Genomic DNA, 18,130 nt, shown 5'->3' with positions numbered 1-18,130 from the left:
GGTGTCGAGTCGATTAGTATCGCCATAGTAAATGCGAAGTGCAAGTTCGAGATTTGAATTCAAATTCGGATCCAGAAGGTAAGACTCCATGCATTGCTACCGATGCTTCTTTTTCAAGGAGTTCAGTTTTTGTCCAGTTTCGAGCTTGAGTGGAAGTATGAAGGTAGAGCCTGGCATGCCGAGGATCAAGCCTATATAGATGTTGAGGCAAGAGACGCCAGGCCCATTTTGCTGACGAATCCTACATTGGAGTGAATATACATCTTCTGATCTAGAGCAAGGTTGTCGACCAAGGGCAAACCACCGTTCCATCGTGGTCCTAATACGTGGTTTGAAATCTGCAGAGAGACATTATATATGCGTTGAGCGGTCAACGCAAGGAACAATATATTTCATTTCGCTTTTGGGTAATCCAGAGCTCCGTGTCCATCACGGGCCGCTAATTTTGTTGTTGCCTTTCCGTGCGCTCTGTTGAACGCGAGGAGACAAGCATTCAGCGCGAGTGGAGACGGGTTTTATATACGCTAGGAGCCATGAATTGAAGTTCATGCTTTCAAAACTAAAGCTCGTGTGAGCGTATTCGGAGGCGATGAAGATAACCGAAACGATGGACATGGAGAGAAGTGATATATCCCTAGACCCGCGTTAGCATTCCCATCACACATCTATATCCTAGGAAATGCAAACGCGGTGCGCGATCCTTTCCAAAGGCCAAATCAATATTCTTGCACAATTTTCCGTCTATCTAACTCCGGGAATGGGACCCTTCTTCTCATTCGCACCCAGCTCTTCCTCATTCCAGCCACCGCCTCCACCGACCCTCCGCCCACCTTCGCTCCTCTTAACGCGACACCACAGACTAACGTCCTTGTCCCAGATGAATTGCCAAATCACATATACCCAGCTCTTATGAGCTGGTAGCTCATCGTAAAACTCATGTGCAATGCGATTAAGCGCGTGTAGTCTTGTCCAGGGCACAGCAGGAAAGTCGTGGTGCTCATTATGGAGGCCAACATTGTATGTTAGGATATTCAGTGGTCCGTAGTAGGAAAAGGTCTCTGGAAGAGGGACCTTGTTGGATGGGTCTCTTGCTGCGGCGGGTTGCTTCTCGAAGACATAGTGCTCGGCGATGAAATGAGCAGCACAGGGATGTAGGGATCCTGCCAAGAAGGAACTCATGATCATGTATGCTAATGCATGCCCCCCGAAAAACTTGACCAACGCATAGTCAAAAGCAAATTGGGCGGCAATGTTGAACAGGTGGGTCTTCGTGATAGGGAGATTATAAACAAACATGGGGCGGATAGCATAGAAAAGGATTTGGAAAGTACAGAAGAAGGCTTTCCCTAGGACAGAATCAAGGAAGATGGCTTCCAGAGGAGTAGGGAGATCGGTATCGAGGCCGTCAACGCCAAGAGATTTGTGATGTGTGAGGTGATAAGGCTACTCCAGTTAGCTTCGCCGCTTTCAAGTCCAACGCAAGATACTCACCCTGAATGATGCACTATAAGGTATGCCAATTGGCAGATTTGCGAATACCGCAAACACCCTATTTGCGAGTGGACTCCGGAACGCCAGGTTGTGTGATATTTCATGGATCGCGAGGAAGAGATTCTGGTTCGCTGTAGCTCCGATGACGTATGCTGTGAGGAAGAATGGCCATGATATAATGGGCGTGTCTCGAAGAAGGAACCCGCAGAGTACCTGAAGGGAAACGACGAAGACAACAAGGTACTTAGTCAGAGGCTCGGGACCACATAGTTTCGTAACCTAGGCGAAACAATGGTTAGTATAGCGGGTTGAGAGTATAGGGAGCTACAGTACCTCGGGGTGGGCCTTGATTATAGCCATACGCCTCGTCCGGTGCGGCTCCTCGGTGTATGTCCAGAAAAAGCGGTCATGGTCGGATGCAACGAAGCTCTTCGCATCCTCCTCTTCCTGCGGCGCGGCTGCCAGGACGCTCTTGGCCGGCTTCTCGGGCGTGACAGCGACGGGTGATCGCATTGTAGCCGCCAGAAAACTATTTGAGAGGGATAAGAGGGTGGTGGTTATGGAATATGGACGGCAAAAAAAAGGTCGAGGAGTTCGTTCTGGGCGATACTTAGGCTTGGCACGCTAATTGGGCAAGCGTGGGGCGAGAATCGCGCGGTGATAGGCTGATCGTAGGAGTGAAAGGCCAACCCACCACAACCCTCTCTGTGAATCTTTTGGCGGTGAATATTTCGCCTTCCTATCCCCCCCACGACGATGCATGAATTCTCACATCTGGTGACACAATCACCCACCAACCCTTCTAACTTGAGCAGCGTGCAGATTCATCCTTACTCACTAACATATAACCCCCTCAAAGTCCCTTTGTTGGTGATCTGGACTTTCAGGCTTCTCCAATTGCCGCATTCAAATGACGTTGGCTCTCCTCCAACACTGTAGTTGTCGTTAAACTGTAGATTCTTGCACTATGGAGGCTCGACTGGAGTAAGTCTTCATTGGCCAGTATCTAATACAGGTGGCGCAGTCCAGCCAAGCGATGGCGACGGCGGCTGCACCTTAGCCACAACCACTTCCCCATCCGAGGAGACTTCGAGTTCAGCTGCCCATATTCCATTGCACGTATTCCTTACTTTCCTCGCCAAACCCTCAGAGAACCCATTATCTTTCGTACCAGATCGTGCTTGCATAGCTCATGTCCCTTTCGGTTCTATGGAAGACCCCCTCAGTGCAGGAGCAGTTGTTATCAGCCTCCCCGGTATCTTCATGTCCTGCGTGCAATGCTTCGAACTCATCCAATGTGGGCGGAATATAGAGCGAGACCTACTCATTCTAACGACAAAGTTCAGTAATCAGCAGCTACGATTCACGAAATGGGGCGAAGCATGTGGGCTTGGATATCCAAATGGATACGATCCCCAACTAGACGACGCCCAATTCAAACCGAACATCGAGCGTACTCTGTGGAGTATAAAGCTTGTCTTGGACTCGGGAATTACCGTTATTGAATCGTACGAGACAGATCCGACGGAGAAGGCCGCCAATGTGCTGCTACGAGGGACTGCAGCTCGGTGGTCTTGGACTGCTGTAAAAGAACGACTTCGCAAAAGCACCAAACATTCAGGCTTTAAGGAGGCTACGAAATGGGCTCTGGCAGATAAGAGAAAACTAGACGACTTAGTCAAGCACCCTAGCGACTTAGTTGGAGACTTGGAATATCTTACCAAAGACCTTGGGGTTCCCGCACGACAAAGGATCCTGGTGCAGTACGAAATCGAATCGATTTCTGACACTGAAACACTTGAGATCATCGAAGCTTCTCGTGTTGGCTCGGTTGATGTCGTATCTGATACTGCGAGCGTTCACTTGAGCAGCATAAGAGGTTCAGCATGCGCACGAAGGGAAAATCGCGATCTCTATTCCATCCCCGACACCGAACACACCTCCGAATCATACCAGACAGCGCTCGAGTCCCATATGCCGCTTCCCCCAATTCAAAACTTTGACGAACCTTCTCCTTCTATATCCACTTCATCTCAACATATGCGCATTATGGAGAACTTACTAGCTCAGTCATCCCTCAAGAACACAATACAACCAACCCTGCCCATCGATACCTCATCCGTGGGCAGGCTGATAAATCGTTTGTATCTCGACGAATTTGATAGAAAGGCCGCTGATTTCCCCGAGGTTTTCGCTTCTGGGCCACCTAGTACTTCTGTTAAGACATGGAAGAGGTTGGCCAAGGAATTGGAAATAGTCAGAAAGGGTGAGCCACTGCTGTATTTCAACTTGCATTCGATTGCAGGAAAATTGCGATTCCTCTTTGGAAGCATAGAAGGACCACCTGGTTCACCATACCACGGCGGCATCTTCCACCTCCTGATCATAGTCTCAGAAGGCTATCCCTTCAAGCCCCCATCGTTCAGGTTTCTCACCCGTGTCTACCATCCTAACATCAATGCTAGCGGCGAGATTTGCGTAGATGTTCTCGCCAATGCGTGGGGTCCTCATTCTCATCTACAGGCCGTGTTGATCTCTCTCACTTCACTCCTAGTGGATCCAGGACTCGAGGACCCACTGGTTCCAGAAATTGCGGAGCAGTATATACGCAACCGGGCTTTATACGAAGAATGTGCGCGAAAGTATACTCAGCAATTTGCTAGGGACATCAATCCTACCCCGGATGTCATTGATAGGTGCTTAGAATTATGCGCCAAAGAAGTAGATACGATTAGACAAAGAAACTTATTACCATAACTATAGGGCTGCGGTGCGAGGGGTTAATGAAGCGGATACGTTGATGTTTGGGTAACCTCCGCCTAATGGGCCTAGCAACTGTACTCCAAATGCGGATAAAAGTCATGTATCTCGCCCTATTTATCGGGGTTACCGTGCCCTCCAGGTACTTGGTACTAGCAGCTTCTTGTTCATATGTCATGTGCGATAGGCGAGCCTCTATTGCTTGGACAGTTAGTAGCATCGATACAAGTACTCGAGGCGAACGGTTGCTGCACTGGTTGCATTCTGGAATCTCAACTTAGACCAAACATATGGACACTTCCCGTGTCCCATCCATGTAAAAGGCATGCCCACCGGATATACCTAGCTACACTTGCCGAACTCAACGAAATCCTACAGGATCCTGCGGGATTCGGCTCTCGAAACCTAGGATCGATCCGCTTTCACGAGTTCGGGACGACAAAAACTGCTGGCTAGGTGCTAAATGGGGTACTATCCTTGCACATTATATGTACAACTATCATATATCTCCCAACGGCACGCAATATTTCACTCACTGAATGTTGGATTGCATGTTGGGATATAATCCAAGTTTTGTGTAGTGCATCAATGGTCTTCATGAAAGGGGTATTTGCCGACTCCCAAGTATAAAGGAATTCCATAGAGTTGGAGGGAGGTGGGATGGTTTGTGGGCGGACGGGCGAAGGGGTGGGCGGCGCATATAGAATCAATGAAAATTGTTCAATGCATACGCCAAGCTTAGTGTTGTGAGTTGCCTGTTCTTCCCCAGCAAGACTGTTACTTTCTGGCACATTAATGTTACTTCCTGTTCCTCCTGCCACTACTCCCAGTATACAGGAAGTAACTATCCAAAAGAACGGTTACAGAGAAGCAATTTGGAAAAGTAACTCTTTGTCTGCTAGGTAGATAGGCCCTATCTAACATGAATTGCTGCTATAGTCATCACGGAAGCCAGATGGAGATTTCACTACTATTTAGGCTCATAATTAGTGTTCGTTTTATCCGCGGGCGACTCGTCCAAGTATTTTCTTTGGGCGAAATTTGTTGTGAATGGCACCATAGACAAGCACACTACAAGTAACTATTCCAACAGAAATAGCCCAAAATCCCCAGAAATGTTTTCCGCCGGGGCCAAAAGTTGTCTGCATCCCAAGGATGGCGGCGACGCCGTTAAATGGTACGAAGATCGCCGCCAGGATAGTGAGAAATGTGAGTCTCTTATTCTGTGCAACCGATTTCTGTCCCTCGAGAACGGACATGACTGACGTGATGAGATTTGTAGTTTGAGTGATTCGGTCATCATTGGCGCGGATGAGATCTTGGACTTGCTCGAAATCAGTCTTCATGGCAGCGCGCACTAGATCCTGGGCGCTAGCGGAATTGTTTTGCCAATGATCAGGAAGCCTCAACTGCAGCTGATCGTTTACTAGTGCTTGGTACTTTCTCGTTCGACGCCTTAGCATGAATAGCTTATTAAGAATCTCGAGCAAGTCGAGATCGGGGGTCTTTTGTTCAAACTTCCACTCAATAGCATTTAGATCCCGCTCGAGGTATGCGTTCACGGCTATCCATTCCGAAGCTACGATCCGATACACGTCCTGTAATACCGCTATTGGCGAAGGATTGGCTTGCTTTAGCGCTTCGTTTGCGCGGAAGCAATGAAGGAGCGACGTGAGGTACGTGTCGCGAAAATCGTGCGGAGTCTTCTTCTGTCCCGGTAAAGGAAGATTTGCAAAAGATCGGTACTTGGATCTTTGTCTGTCGAGTGACGCCTGGCTGGACTCGAAAGGTGGATCGAGAAGAATAACACCTGTCACCACGATCCATCAATCGCCCTATCCAATTTGAGATAGAGATAGAGTTCTCAATACTCACCCTTTAGCCAGTCGCCAGAAGTAGCTTGAGGACTTCTACTAAACCACGCCGCAGCAGAGTGACGAGCCAGAGCCACCGGCCAAACTGTGCTGTCATCAAGCTGGATCGGATTATGGCCACCGGCGATTCTTTCTACATTTGCAGACTTTGGGTCGGGGTCCAGTCTTTCGCGCAACTCAATTGCTGCTGCACCATCAACCTTTGGATGATATTCCCTCGGCCCAACGAAGCGGATGAAGACATGGTCTTTCGTGCCATCTACAGATCGTAGTGAAGGTAGGTGATTCTCGATATCACCCAAACGGTACCAAGGGCGCGGACCTGCCACTCTGCCCTCTCTGGCCTTTCCTTTTTTAGACTCGTCTAGGAGGACGATATCGAGGTAGTCAACGAAAAATTGAGGGTCGATCTTGAAGTAGCCACCAAGTAGCCTCACTACGTTCGGGGAGATGTTCTCCACAACGTAGAGCTGTTGCTCAGTATCTTTTTCGAGCCAAGTTTCCAAATCCGTTTCCGGAATGCTGCGCTCGAATACTGGTTCAAGGCCTTTCCTAAACTTAACCAGTGTGATCTCTGCCTCAGCTTCAGAGTTCCAAGAAAGGAAGCTGCCCAATGGTTTGAGATGAGAGAAATTTTGTGCGGAATCATGGACAAAGGTCTCGTATTCCGCAGGTCGTGTAATAGTCTGGCCTCCGACACTTTGAGACAGAACGCTAGTGGAGAGGCCGTTCAGAGACTTGGACGTCCCAGTATTGGCACTGAATTTGTTCTTAGACGATGAACTACTGGCGGTAGGGTTGGGCGCTTGAGCCGAATACCCTGGGGAAGGTACTTGAGCGTGAACCCCGGTTTCTGGAGAAATATTCATTATACTTGCTGGTGGAGTAGACATGATGGAGGTGCAAATGGACAACTAAAATACGATAACTTTATTAACGCAAGGCAAAATGCTTGCTTTTGGGGGCAGTGCCGCATTGGCGTTCGATTGCGGAAGGCTCTCCCTGTTTTCCACCCAGCCTAAATCCCCAGTTACAATGGCCCTCAGGCGATTCTGCATAATAAGTAGAGCAGTCTTTTAGTTACTAAATAAAGTACATAAAGCATGTAATCTTTAAGCTTAAAAAGATCTTAATAAGAAAGCTTGATAACTAAGGAGAAAAAATAAAGCTTAAAAAGGCAGAGAAGGTAGAGAAAGCGTGTATGCCAAAAAAGAGAAAGTGCATAAAGGTAGTAGCAAAAAAAAAATCTAACTCTAAGAGCAGCGCGTTAAGGCAGCTTAAAAAAAAGAGGCAAAGTTTGCCTAAGAAGCTGCTGCGCAACTTAAGAAGGACATCTAGTTAGCTAGGCAAGAAGAAGGCTTCTACGCTAATTACTAGCAATAAGGATAAGAAGGAAGATTATATTAGGATAAGTGAGTTATGGAGGTTGCTGCGCTTATACTAGCCTTGTCCGAATAGCAGTATTTGGATACGCGGTTGGGCGTCACGTGTCATGGTCTTGTGTCACGGTCGTACGCACAGACAGATAAATACCCCTTTCCTTCGCACAGAATTAGAACAAGAAGAATCAACACCAGTTACCTGCAACCCCCCCGCGCGATGTGTACACCGTGCAAACCTCTTTGCTTTGCATAGCTAGCATGGAGCCCATTCAACAAGCCTAAAGTTAATATAACAGGCAGATTAACCTTCCTAAAAAATTTCTTGTATAATAGATTAAGTAATTAGCGAGCTTTTCTTGTAACTCTAGAAAACTTCTTTATTTTATAAGTGTAAGGCCGCTGGTGTAAGGCCGCTGGTCCTTACAAGGGCGATAATGCACCGTAAGGCCGGAAGCGGCCTGTACTAGGGTCCTTACGCGCGACAGGTATATATACTATTCTGTACGCAGAATCAACTGTTGGTTGATTATTCGCACCTTTTTGGTTGTATTGGCGCAGTGTTATAGAGCCCCATCCTTACAATAAGCTCTATAGAGCTGTACAGCCTTAAGAGTTAATGGGTAGCATCTAAAAACTGTGCGTTACGAGGGGCCGTGCGATGAAACACGGTACGTAAACAGCTTAGTAATTAGGCAGCCATCCTTCAAACCTCGATGCTCAAGGTCTCTCGGAAGAGCATCGAGAGCCTAAACCCTTCTTTAACTAGAATTTTCAATATTCTATTCGTTCTGAGGCACGGAGAACGATATCATTAATACCACCTTCGGAGCACAAGGTTCGATTCATGGCTTCTTCAACCCCCTCTAAAACATCAGCCTATCCACAACCCATAACAATACTCCCTAAACAAACTCACAAATCTACTATGATCATCCTCCACGGTCGCGGCTCCACAGCCTCTAAATTCGCCTCGCCTTTCCTCTCGCATCCAGTAACCCCACTCCCAAACACTCCCTTCCCCTCTCCATCACAACCTTTCCAATCTCATTTCCCACACACTAAATTTATTTTCCCTACTGCATCACTGCGGCGCGCCGTCGTTTACAAACGCAGCCTCACCCACCAATGGTTCGATATGTGGGAAATCGCTACACATTCGCCGGAGTATCGGGAGGGACTGAGTGTGCTGGGTTTGCGGGAGAGTGCGGGATATTTGCAGGGATTGCTGGAAGAGGCGGTGAGGGAGGTTGGGGGAGGGAATGTAGTGCTTGTGGGATTGAGTCAAGGTTGTGCGGTTGGGTTAGTGACGTTGATGCTGTGGGATAGAGAGGCTAAGGCAGAGAGGAGGACGGAGGGTATTGCGGGCTTTGCGGGGATGTGTGGCTGGCTGCCTTTTCGGAAGGGGATGTTGCAGGCACTAGACGATGATGAGGAAGGGAAAGAGGACACTGGGGACGATTTCCTATTTGAGAGGAGTGAGGACGAAGGGAAGGAGAAGAAAAGCAATCTTGAACGAGTGGTAGAGTGGCTTCGAGAAGAACTGGAAATGAATGCTCCTGTCTCCCGATATGGTGAAGAAATTACAGTGAAAAATATCCCAGTGTTCATGGGCCATGGGACGGAGGATGAGAAGGTGCAATGCGACTTAGGGAAGAAGGCGACTGAATTTCTGAAAAAGGTTGGCGTAAATGTAAGTTGGAAGCAATATTCAGAGCTTGGGCATTGGTATTCGGCAGACATGTTGAGAGATTTGGTGGAGTTTGTAAAGGGGTTGGATGGATGGAACCATGGTCAAGAGATAACCGCCAGGGGATAGTAGATGACTAGAATATGGACGTCAGCTCTAATGCCGCGAATAAAATTGCACTAGACCACTGCGGTTAAGCAAACCTTCAAAGGTGCAAACAATTTCGTCCCTTCTCATTGAGAAATTAGGCGTTCTACGGAAATTTCTAAGAATAATATAAGCGTCCATTATGTGGAATATGGGAGAAAATAGAGTACCTAACCCAAGTTCTGACCTTAATCTAGTTTAATACAGAGTGGTGAAAATCATCAAATAGGTGTATCTTCACCCGTCTGTATAGGGAGGTCGCCTTGGTGGAGCATTAATTTCAACTCTGTCCAGTAGATGCTGTTGTAAAACTGGTTGATCACCTGGGCCTCCTTGAATGCTGTGTCTCAGCGCTTCACTCGCTAGATGATGACTACTTATAAATTAGTGACATAACCAGGTAGTTCGAAAAGAGTAGCGGCTGTTGCCTTGTATAAATCTCCGATGGTAATGTCATAGGTCCTTTGGCCATCCCACTCTGCTCTCGACTTCAATAGGTCGCATTTTCAAGCCGGACCAGAACGAACATACTACCAGCTCCCTTCCTCCTACAACTTCCTAGACGCTGGACCGCCCGTAGTTACTAGGTAATCATATGATTAGGTGGACCACATAACCGTCTAAACATCAAAATACATCAACTCTTTGCTGCAGAGAACTGGATTGGAACATCGGCTATCAGTATAGTCCGACGGAAGGATTGGTGTTGCGCCTTTCATCTCTTCTGTTGGAAGAAGATTATTTCCTCTTATGGCGGTGACGCACCTTGTATAAACTTCACATCTGGGAGCAAAACATGATGTTCTCAGTGTTGTTCCAGGGACAATGACAGGATTCGAGACTGTTGTGCGTGTCGGGGTTCAATTACTTATAAAGGGTTGCTTCAGAACCAAGTTCCAGTGAAGAATTGTGTCTCTTCAAAGTGCACCAAACAGGCCGGAAATGGTAAGGTTTGAAATTATCTTAAGACTGTCTAAGTCTAATGGAACCAGGCCAAGCCACTATCTATTAGTGCCTGTATCTCTCTATGTATCACCGCTGCTCCTGGAAGCTCCACATCAATACAGACTCTTCCGCTACTCTACTAGTCTAGTAATAACATGACCAGCCTCATGAGATTTTCGTGGCTCTACCACGTGACCACTTATCTCCCTGTTACGAGGTGGAGATGCCTATGGCTAAGATGCTGCCGTACGCAAGTGCTATGTCAGGCTTGGAGGGTCGAACCGTTGTGACGAACAAAGGATATGGGTGGTAGGAGCAATGGACAAGTGATTTCCAATACTAGTTGTAGCAAAGCAAGCGTCAGGGAAATATGATCGATTGACTAGGAATTGCTCTAGTAGCAATTCGCGGGAACTATATGCTTCAGGGTGATCTGTGGTTTCTAGCCAAGACAGATCATGTATCCAGGTTGTGATAGGCTTCATAGCCCAGGTCATCATCGTCCCATATGGATTCGCTTAGCTCCTGGGCGTCTTCATCCATACCGGGAGATAGCCTATCAAAGAGAGCAGCGACGTCCAGAGTCCTGACCGAATCATCATTCGTAACACTTCCAGAGGGTCTAGTCGCCTGTGTAAATTTTGGTACGCAGATAACTGCAGAATTAAGTCGTGCCTAAACTATCTTAACCTACAACGCAAATTTATGTGTTTCCTGCTTGTAAACTATTTTAGTGTGCCCCCTAGGAACATTAACGATTTATAGTTCTTATCCTCCTGCTGTTGTTAGCTTAACAGTAGTAGATAAATCCTAACAACTAAACCTACGCCTACCCTTTAATTGTGAGAGGTATCGAGCAGGAAACACAGGTCACAGAGAGTGAATACAGGATAGGGGGGTGTAACGAGAGTAAACCTTAGGGTCGGAGGCAGAGGTACAGAGGCCGAGGAGCCTATACACCCCGTGCCAAGCCTAGGGTAATCTAACTAATGCAACCTATAGTGCGATTTTGCTTTAAAAATATACTAACGTTAACATAGAATTAGATAAATTAATTTATTCTTGCGCTAACCCTAGCAATAGGGGCAATTGAGAGATAGTAGGTCGCGTTAAAGTTAGGAGAAGGCGGATTTTCCCATACAAATCTGGGTCCTCCTGCGGAGGATCCCTCATGCCACGTGACTCGGCCACTGACCCGTGACTCGGGTAAAGACAGGGGAGTTGGTTATTACGAGACTACTGCGCCACCACCAAATGTAGTGTATATGGTGATGCATTGTTGAGGTGGAAAGAGGCTTTCACCATGTGAAAGGTCGAGGCCTGCACGTGGCAGAATGCCAAGACTCGGAACCAGCGGAATTTCAACAGCTGTCATGACATAATGGAATATTAACTTTACCTCCTCGACTCATCTTCAGCCTCCTCGGTTTACAACTTGGAAAACTAGCTTTTATTTGCGCCGATATAACTCCAGGATGAACCCTGCGATCATGGATGCGGCACGTGGTCGTTGCGCCAGCTCGTCCCAGCCTCGTCAATTTCCCGATTCGTGCCCGGGACCTCAGTAGACATCTCCCAACCACCTTACTCCAAGCAGTCGTCCTTACTCTCACAACATTCTTACCATATTTTTACCTTGCTATTTTACTGAAATCTAGAGCATTTGTGCCTCAATACGAAGTCAGCCCCGATGCAGCTGTCAAACAGCCTCCTCGCCCTTCCGACCGCTGTTATCCTTCTGCTCTGTGTTGCTCCCGTCGTCCCAGAAAAACAATGGCCGCATAACCTCCCCAAACATATGAAGTACTTTCCGGAGGATGAAGTGCATGTGAAGAGAGGATTGAGCATACAGGAACGAATGCTGAGAGAGAAGCCAGTTGGTGTAAAGAAAATGAGTGGTGATGAGGGGGAGATGTTCTTCTTTGACAATTGGATATTTGTGGGTGATGAAGAACAAGTGGGAAAGAGATCTGAATTGGAAGAGTCGAGAAACTCTACTATACAGGCATTTTCTCCCTTGCGTCCCCATTTCCAGAGCAGCATCTTCGATCAGCTGCGTCGCTTTGCACCACGAGACCTGTTGTCAAGTCGAGGTTTCCAATGCCCTGAAGGAACAAGTGACTGTTCATCAATTGGGGCTCCGAATAGCTGTTGCGGAGCTTCTGATGTTTGCATGAACATACCGGACAATGGTTTTGGTACTGTGGCTTGCTGTCCGAAAGGCCAGACGTGTGCCGGAGCCATCTCCTGTGATACCGGGAATGGATATACAAGTTGTCCTAGCAGTCCTAATGGCGGCTGCTGTTTGCCTGGGTACAGTTGTCTGGATGTAGGATGCGTTACCGCTGGCACATCCATAACCTATGTTCAGCCATCGACTCCTCCACCGAGCTCTACTTCGACAGCAGTCGTTGTAGTGCCAACAACACCCCCCTCGGCACCTCCAACATCAACCCCGGTCCCGAGCTCTTCGTCTAGCTGTAGTTCGGGTTGGTTCTCCTGCCCTCAGAGCCTCAATGGCGGATGCTGCCAGAATGGCCTCCAGTGTGCCAGTGGGACATCCTGTATCGACACCCGTTCATCAACCGGCAGTGTTACCCCTTCAGCGCCTGTCCGACCAACAAGTGGCCCGGCCACGACTTCCGCTACCCCAACTTCGAGCGATGCCTTTCCATCCATGTGCCCGACTGGATTCTACGTCTGCAGTGCCTACTACCCCAGCGGCTGTTGTAGAGTAGGTCGAGACTGTCAGACTACAGGCACCTGCATCCCTACCTCAAGTGCTACCGTCATTGTCAGTAATGGTGTAACGATTGTAGCCCCCACAGGAGCTTCTTTTGCAACAACCGCAGCCGGACAAGGCGGATCTTGCCCTATTGGTTGGTATAGTTGTGCTGCAAGCCTTGGGGGGAATTGTTGTCTTGAGTACGTTTGCCTCATTCCTGTACAAAATAATGCTGAATTGTAACTAACATAATCTAGTGGCTACTCATGCGGCGCACAATGCACATCGACATCAGGGGGAAACACTCAAGTCGCCGCCAAAGTTGCTCCCAACACCGCTGAACATTTTTCTCACATATCGATTTGGGCCTTGCTATTAGGCGCAATAGCGATTGGAATTGGCAAGATACCTCTATAGCCCATTGCTCTATCCTTAAAATCTATGCATGAATAGCCATTTAACACAATTCCTACACTTCCACCATCTCATTCAATATTGTCACTCCTATACTTAGCATTCAATTCCCCCTCCCTAGTCCAAACATTCATCCCCAACTTCCACCCCCTCTGCACAGGTAACCCCGCGTGCAAAGTCCTTCTATCACCCTCCAACTTGCTGTCCGTCCCAGCCTTCATATTCCTCCAAAATACTGCATTCCTTGCAATCGGTCGGAACGTCACTCCCTCTTCCCATGGTGCATCACAATTCACGACACCGCACCAGCGCTCATCCTTCGGCGCATCAAGAAACGGAAATTGTGTACCGCCCCCGATGATAGACTCCGACGTACCAACGTACACAAAAAACGAGGAAATCCGATTCCCACCAAACTCCGCGGTAGTTTGCGAAGGACTCGTAAACCAATCTGTATGTGGACGATAATTCTGGCCCATCTCATACTCAACAATCTGCAACGGCTCTAGTTGTTCTCTCTGCGTCTCATATCCCTGAAATGCAAGTGCTCGCTCCTCAATACAGCGTATGACCGAATCAGTGGCCAAAGATGTAGATCTCGAGGTTCGTGTGAAGGCCTTTTGTTCTTTTCCCGATCGGTCGGCGATTTGAGAGGATTGGAACTTGCCTAGGCTGATCTCTTGGAGGTGCTGGGCTTCCGTTTCGGTGATGAAAGATGGGATGTAAATGATCAGCGGGTCCTGGGAGAAGACCTGGATGTTGTAGAGGTGGTGCGGGCAAGTGTAGTTTTCCGGTATGGATGCCGCTGCGAGCAGAGCCAGCAGCGGAATCGGGAGGACTCTTTGGAGGAATAGCATGGTGTCTGTGGTTGGAATGGTCGTGATTTCGGTCAATCGAGGAAGTTCGGTCAGACTTGAGACAATCTACATGGAAATTTTGCGAACAAGAATCTTTTGCATGGCGTGTGATATCTGATACAAGCAATCTGCAGGTGGGGTTGTTATTGTGCCTCAGGCCCGCTTCGTTACCAATGTGAAACGACAAGGGTTGCAGGACCGTTCGACACGTGCAGATGTGCCTGATCTACATCTGGGATTGGGGTTCTCTTAAATCGAATGACCTCTGATCGCCTTCTAGCTCGATAAACAACTCCGGTCGGCTTTTGTCGTCGCGCTTATTATCTACTGTCTCCCGTCCACTTCGCAGCAATCGAACTTCGCCCACCTCAACTATGAAATCCTTAATCTTCCTCAGGCTGCTACTCGCCTTTTCGCCATTCTGGGCTTCCGCGGTTCTAATACAACATGCCTCAAAATCTACATTCAATAAGCTTCTCAACGAGAATAAACTCGTCTTCTCAGCGTTCACCTCAAAATCGATCGAATCCCTTTCTTCTTTCAACACAAATTTCGAACTCGCATCTGAGGACGTTAAAACGCCCTTCGTAACGGTAGATTGTGGAGAAGAGATAGAACTTTGCAAAGAACACGATGTGAACGCATATCCAGCTGTGCGACTATTCAGGAATCATGGGAATGAAACAAACAGATATCGGGGAAGGAGAACCAGTTCCGCGTAAGTGCCTTTTCCCACCTCTTTTATTCACAAACGAAGATGAGTCTAACAAGAAATATTAGAATTAAATCATATGTGACAAAACAAGAGCTTCCTACAGTAACCCACGTTCAACCCTCCTCGCTTCCCTCGTTCAAAACTATCGATGACATTGTTATCCTCGCCTACCTCCTCCCAGGCCAAACCTCACTCCTTAAAAGCTTTCGTAGTGTAGCTGCGAAGAACAATCGCGACCTCGTCTTTGGGTTCACTACCGATATGCCGAGTGCAGACGCGGAAGGACTTGCCATGCCGTCGATTGTATGCTACAAGAATACGGACGGTGACAACAGAGTGATGAACGGGCATTTCACAGAAAGTAACATAGAGGAGTTTCTGGCAATGGCGACCCCTACTCTGATTGGAGAGTTTAGTGAGAAGCACATTGACAAGTACATGGTTGTAAGTCCACATCCCCCGCTCCTTTGCTTCGAAAGACAGATATTCTAACTCACAAAACTCCAGCCGGGTAAACTCACAGTCTACATTTTCGCATCCACAGAACGAGATCAGACGACTATGCGACACGAACTCACACCCGTCGCTAAGAAGCTCCAGCAATATGTCAAATTCGGCGTCGCAGATTCAGTAGAATACGGTCCCATGGCGAAAAACTTTGGCCTTTCAGAAGAAAGGTTTCCAGCGGTGGTTGTTCACGCTCCGGTGAATGACCAGGTGTTTCCGTACAATCAGGCCCGAAAGGTTACTGCCGCCCATGTCGAGGCTATGTTGATGACTATTCTTGAAGGGAGGGCGACATCGGGACAAGTCTTTGGTGACGATGCCCCAGAGATAAAGATCGAGGCGGAAAGTTCCGGTGCCAAAACGCACGACGAGTTGTGAGGAACTTTAATTTTCGCTCGTGGGCGTCGAACTGTGGGAAAAATATCACACGAGGCAGCTAGAGAGCTGAGAGTTTGCAGACGCCTTTTTCGTGCAAAGCCTGATTCCAGACCTTTGGAGGTCCGCCGTCAGAATTAAGTTGCACCCCGGAGGCTGGATTTTGTATTTGAGTTCTGCCATTCTAGGGAATGCGTAGGTTCACAAGTCCTCATTCTTCAAGGAGAATACACGAGAGGTACGGTGCAATAGGCTACATGAACACAATTCGAGGGCCGAGTAATATTGTCACCTAACAGCCCGGTCTCAACATTTGTACAACATTTGCTGTCGCTCACCTCCGCTCACCTCGCCGTTGAGAAACTGGGCCGCTGCCAAGGCAAGGCTGTGGAGCAGCTCATTGGCAGACTACTGGGGGGGTGAAAACTCGTTACCTAGTTTTACTCTTATATATCCAAAATGAATACAATGAGGACCATTGTGTCTTTGTGCTCTCGTTTTCGCCGTATTCAGCTGGTTATGCAATGAAAAGGTGTATGCTATGCATTCTATTTCGTGCACAGCCACTCAATGCGCTTGCAACCTGATTCTAGAATTAGTTGCCCAGCTATCAGCGGTGTTCAAGGTCATACGGGCGAGCGGGTGATAGAAAGTGCAAGGTGTGAAATATTTCGGACAATATGTGAGTGAACGGGTGCCCTGCTGGTCAACTTTGAATAGTTCCATCCAAGCAATAGCTGGCACCATGGATCCACCATGGATCCACCATTGAAAAATTGTGCAAATGTATTACCATCCGTACGAAGGGATTTGACTTCGCTGGTCTCTTCTTCATTTAGTCGTGCCTAGACTCGATATGCCCTGCTAGATTTGACATCTTCTTCCCAAGAATGAGAATGTTCAAGGACGAAGTTCGTAGGTTATTGACAGGCCAAGCGACAACATCATCGCGCGATGGTCACCGCTCCCGGTTTCCGGTATATGGACCAGAATTGTAACCTCGAAACCCTAGTAGGTCAATATCTAGTATGCTATTATGTGAAACTTTTGAGAGCACAAATTCGGTGAGGAATTGAGTTGATTGCTAGAAGAGTGTATCGAAGGGTCTATATATGTAAAGAGGTAAGCTAGCCAGCAAGCCGCTTAGTAGGCGGCAGTGATTCCATGTATATGAGCAAGTGGCGGAGCTCAGGGAGCTTCGTAACTGCAAACATATTCACTCTCGCACAATGCTCATCCAGGGCCTAACAGGTAAAGTAACGTCCCTCACTGCGGGTCGAGAAACACCCCGCAACGAGATGAACCTCTTGTTTAGGTATCTTAACTCTTTTCCTCGCGACTCTATCAAGATATAGTTAATATCTTATTTTTCCTAGGATATTTTTCTTCTAGGAACTAGTCTGCAGTATGAAAAATACAACGGTTTTGGTCATGCTGTCGATCGGTCCGTTCACGACGTCTTTATCGATTTTAGGTTCGCACCCCTGCCGCACAACAACTATTAACATCTTTTTATGTTTCGGAGTACGTGAACAATACTTCTGTTATAAGAGAAGACAGTCCTAGAATTTAAAGAAGCTTAGCCACTAGGAACATGCGCTCCGAATTTATCCGTGCAAAGTAGCCTTAAGATTCTCTTGGCGTAGGGAGCTAGCGTGCTTACATAATAATACGCTACATGATAAGTGATTTGTATTATAATAAATGTCGTAACGTACCTAACCATGTGGCGCTCTTCTAGATGCGTCTATGAGCTGCATCGCCGCCTGTGTCTCATGCGTTTTCTGTCGCCACATGGTCATAGAAGGTTACATTCATAACAATAGAAGATTCTCGATGCCCCTCTAATAACATAAATACTTGCTGCTCCCCGGCCCCCTCTATGAAATAGAGATTAGAAAAGAAATATATAATAAGATAAAGAAAGTGTGTACAAGGCCTATGTATGAAATTTAAGGAACGTAGTATGACCTGAAGAATGCCCTAAAAAGACTGCGTTTCTGTTGACTGTAGCGCAAGTTGGTCGATATTCAGAAGGAAGCCATAGCAACTGCTGTTCGCTCGAAGAAACCCACTCGTCTTGTACAAAGAAATGAGACAGTTGCGCTGGTTGGAACGAGGGCGATGACGTATTAGGCGAGTGCAAAGGAATATTACCGCAATCTGTTTGGATATACTGGCCGTCTGGCGAGAAGGCGACGGCGTTGACGATGTCGGTATGGCCCTCGAGCACGCTGCGGCACGACCCCGT

General features: G+C 47.6%; 9 protein-coding genes across 9 annotated transcripts in view; 5 read left to right on the top strand and 4 right to left on the bottom strand.

Moving 5' to 3' along the window:
* Positions 1-728: 728 nt before the first annotated feature.
* BDR25DRAFT_333762 (sphingolipid delta4-desaturase) lies at positions 729-2,048 on the bottom strand. The gene is made up of 3 exons (XM_033692868.1): positions 1,825-2,048; positions 1,492-1,770; positions 729-1,443 (listed from the first exon to the last, which is right to left on the bottom strand). Exons 1-3 carry the CDS (start codon positions 2,002-2,004, stop codon positions 742-744), a joined length of 1,161 nt encoding a protein of 386 aa, XP_033548510.1. The 5' UTR covers positions 2,005-2,048; the 3' UTR covers positions 729-741.
* Positions 2,049-2,700: 652 nt separating this feature from the next.
* BDR25DRAFT_222763 (uncharacterized protein) lies at positions 2,701-3,300 on the top strand (the record flags this gene model as incomplete). Its single annotated transcript, XM_033685073.1, has 1 exon — positions 2,701-3,300. A coding segment is annotated over one exon (600 nt), but the record flags the coding sequence as incomplete, so codon positions are not given.
* A 420-nt stretch (positions 3,301-3,720) lies between these two features.
* Positions 3,721-4,158, top strand: BDR25DRAFT_152547 (UBC-like protein; the record flags this gene model as incomplete). Its single annotated transcript, XM_033683916.1, has 1 exon — positions 3,721-4,158. A coding segment is annotated over one exon (438 nt), but the record flags the coding sequence as incomplete, so codon positions are not given.
* A 1,091-nt stretch (positions 4,159-5,249) lies between these two features.
* BDR25DRAFT_313592 (uncharacterized protein) lies at positions 5,250-7,018 on the bottom strand (the record flags this gene model as incomplete). Its single annotated transcript, XM_033691391.1, has 2 exons — positions 5,250-6,061; positions 6,127-7,018. 2 exons carry the CDS (start codon positions 7,016-7,018, stop codon positions 5,250-5,252), a joined length of 1,704 nt encoding a protein of 567 aa, XP_033548507.1.
* Positions 7,019-8,253: 1,235 nt separating this feature from the next.
* BDR25DRAFT_260187 (alpha/beta-hydrolase) lies at positions 8,254-9,371 on the top strand. Its single transcript, XM_033686632.1, has one exon. It carries the CDS (start codon positions 8,352-8,354, stop codon positions 9,321-9,323), a length of 972 nt encoding a protein of 323 aa, XP_033548506.1. The 5' UTR covers positions 8,254-8,351; the 3' UTR covers positions 9,324-9,371.
* A 2,605-nt stretch (positions 9,372-11,976) lies between these two features.
* On the top strand, positions 11,977-13,428 carry BDR25DRAFT_313590 (uncharacterized protein; the record flags this gene model as incomplete). The annotated part of the gene is made up of 2 exons (XM_033691390.1): positions 11,977-13,211; positions 13,269-13,428. The coding sequence occupies 2 exons, from the start codon at positions 11,977-11,979 to the stop codon at positions 13,426-13,428; spliced, it is 1,395 nt and encodes a 464-aa protein (XP_033548505.1).
* Positions 13,429-13,462: 34 nt separating this feature from the next.
* On the bottom strand, positions 13,463-14,343 carry BDR25DRAFT_22167 (uncharacterized protein). Its single transcript, XM_033685040.1, has one exon. It carries the CDS (start codon positions 14,280-14,282, stop codon positions 13,497-13,499), a length of 786 nt encoding a protein of 261 aa, XP_033548504.1. The 5' UTR covers positions 14,283-14,343; the 3' UTR covers positions 13,463-13,496.
* Positions 14,344-14,656: 313 nt separating this feature from the next.
* Positions 14,657-15,882, top strand: BDR25DRAFT_222865 (uncharacterized protein; the record flags this gene model as incomplete). The annotated part of the gene is made up of 3 exons (XM_033685078.1): positions 14,657-15,000; positions 15,063-15,441; positions 15,505-15,882. 3 exons carry the CDS (start codon positions 14,657-14,659, stop codon positions 15,880-15,882), a joined length of 1,101 nt encoding a protein of 366 aa, XP_033548503.1.
* A 1,851-nt stretch (positions 15,883-17,733) lies between these two features.
* BDR25DRAFT_367428 (uncharacterized protein) overlaps positions 17,734-18,130 on the bottom strand; it is a gene marked incomplete at its 5' end in the record, with an annotated part of 4,259 nt that continues 3,862 nt past the window's right edge. The window contains one exon of the mRNA XM_033697000.1: positions 17,734-18,130. This exon is cut by the window's right edge and continues 33 nt beyond it. Coding sequence (XP_033548502.1) covers positions 17,819-18,130 — 312 coding nt within the window. The 3' untranslated portion in view covers positions 17,734-17,818.

Source organism: Lindgomyces ingoldianus, assembly GCF_010093535.1.
Source record: "Lindgomyces ingoldianus strain ATCC 200398 unplaced genomic scaffold BDR25scaffold_13, whole genome shotgun sequence".
NCBI lineage: Eukaryota > Fungi > Ascomycota > Dothideomycetes > Pleosporales > Lindgomycetaceae > Lindgomyces > Lindgomyces ingoldianus.
This window is presented reverse-complemented; position numbering and strand designations above follow the sequence as displayed.

Excerpts from the sequence above, each read along its gene's own strand:
- BDR25DRAFT_333762 (XM_033692868.1), bottom strand. The coding sequence starts at position 2,004 with ATGCGATCACCCGTCGCTGTCACGCCCGAGAAGCCGGCCAAGAGCGTC. Across the intron at positions 1,771-1,824 it reads TAATCAAGGCCCACCCCGAG|GTTACGAAACTATGTGGTCC; the intron begins GTACTGTAGCTC and ends TGTTTCGCCTAG. Across the intron at positions 1,444-1,491 it reads CTTATAGTGCATCATTCAGG|CCTTATCACCTCACACATCA; the intron begins GTGAGTATCTTG and ends TAACTGGAGTAG.
- BDR25DRAFT_260187 (XM_033686632.1), top strand. The coding sequence starts at position 8,352 with ATGGCTTCTTCAACCCCCTCTAAAACATCAGCCTATCCACAACCCATA.
- BDR25DRAFT_22167 (XM_033685040.1), bottom strand. The coding sequence starts at position 14,282 with ATGCTATTCCTCCAAAGAGTCCTCCCGATTCCGCTGCTGGCTCTGCTC.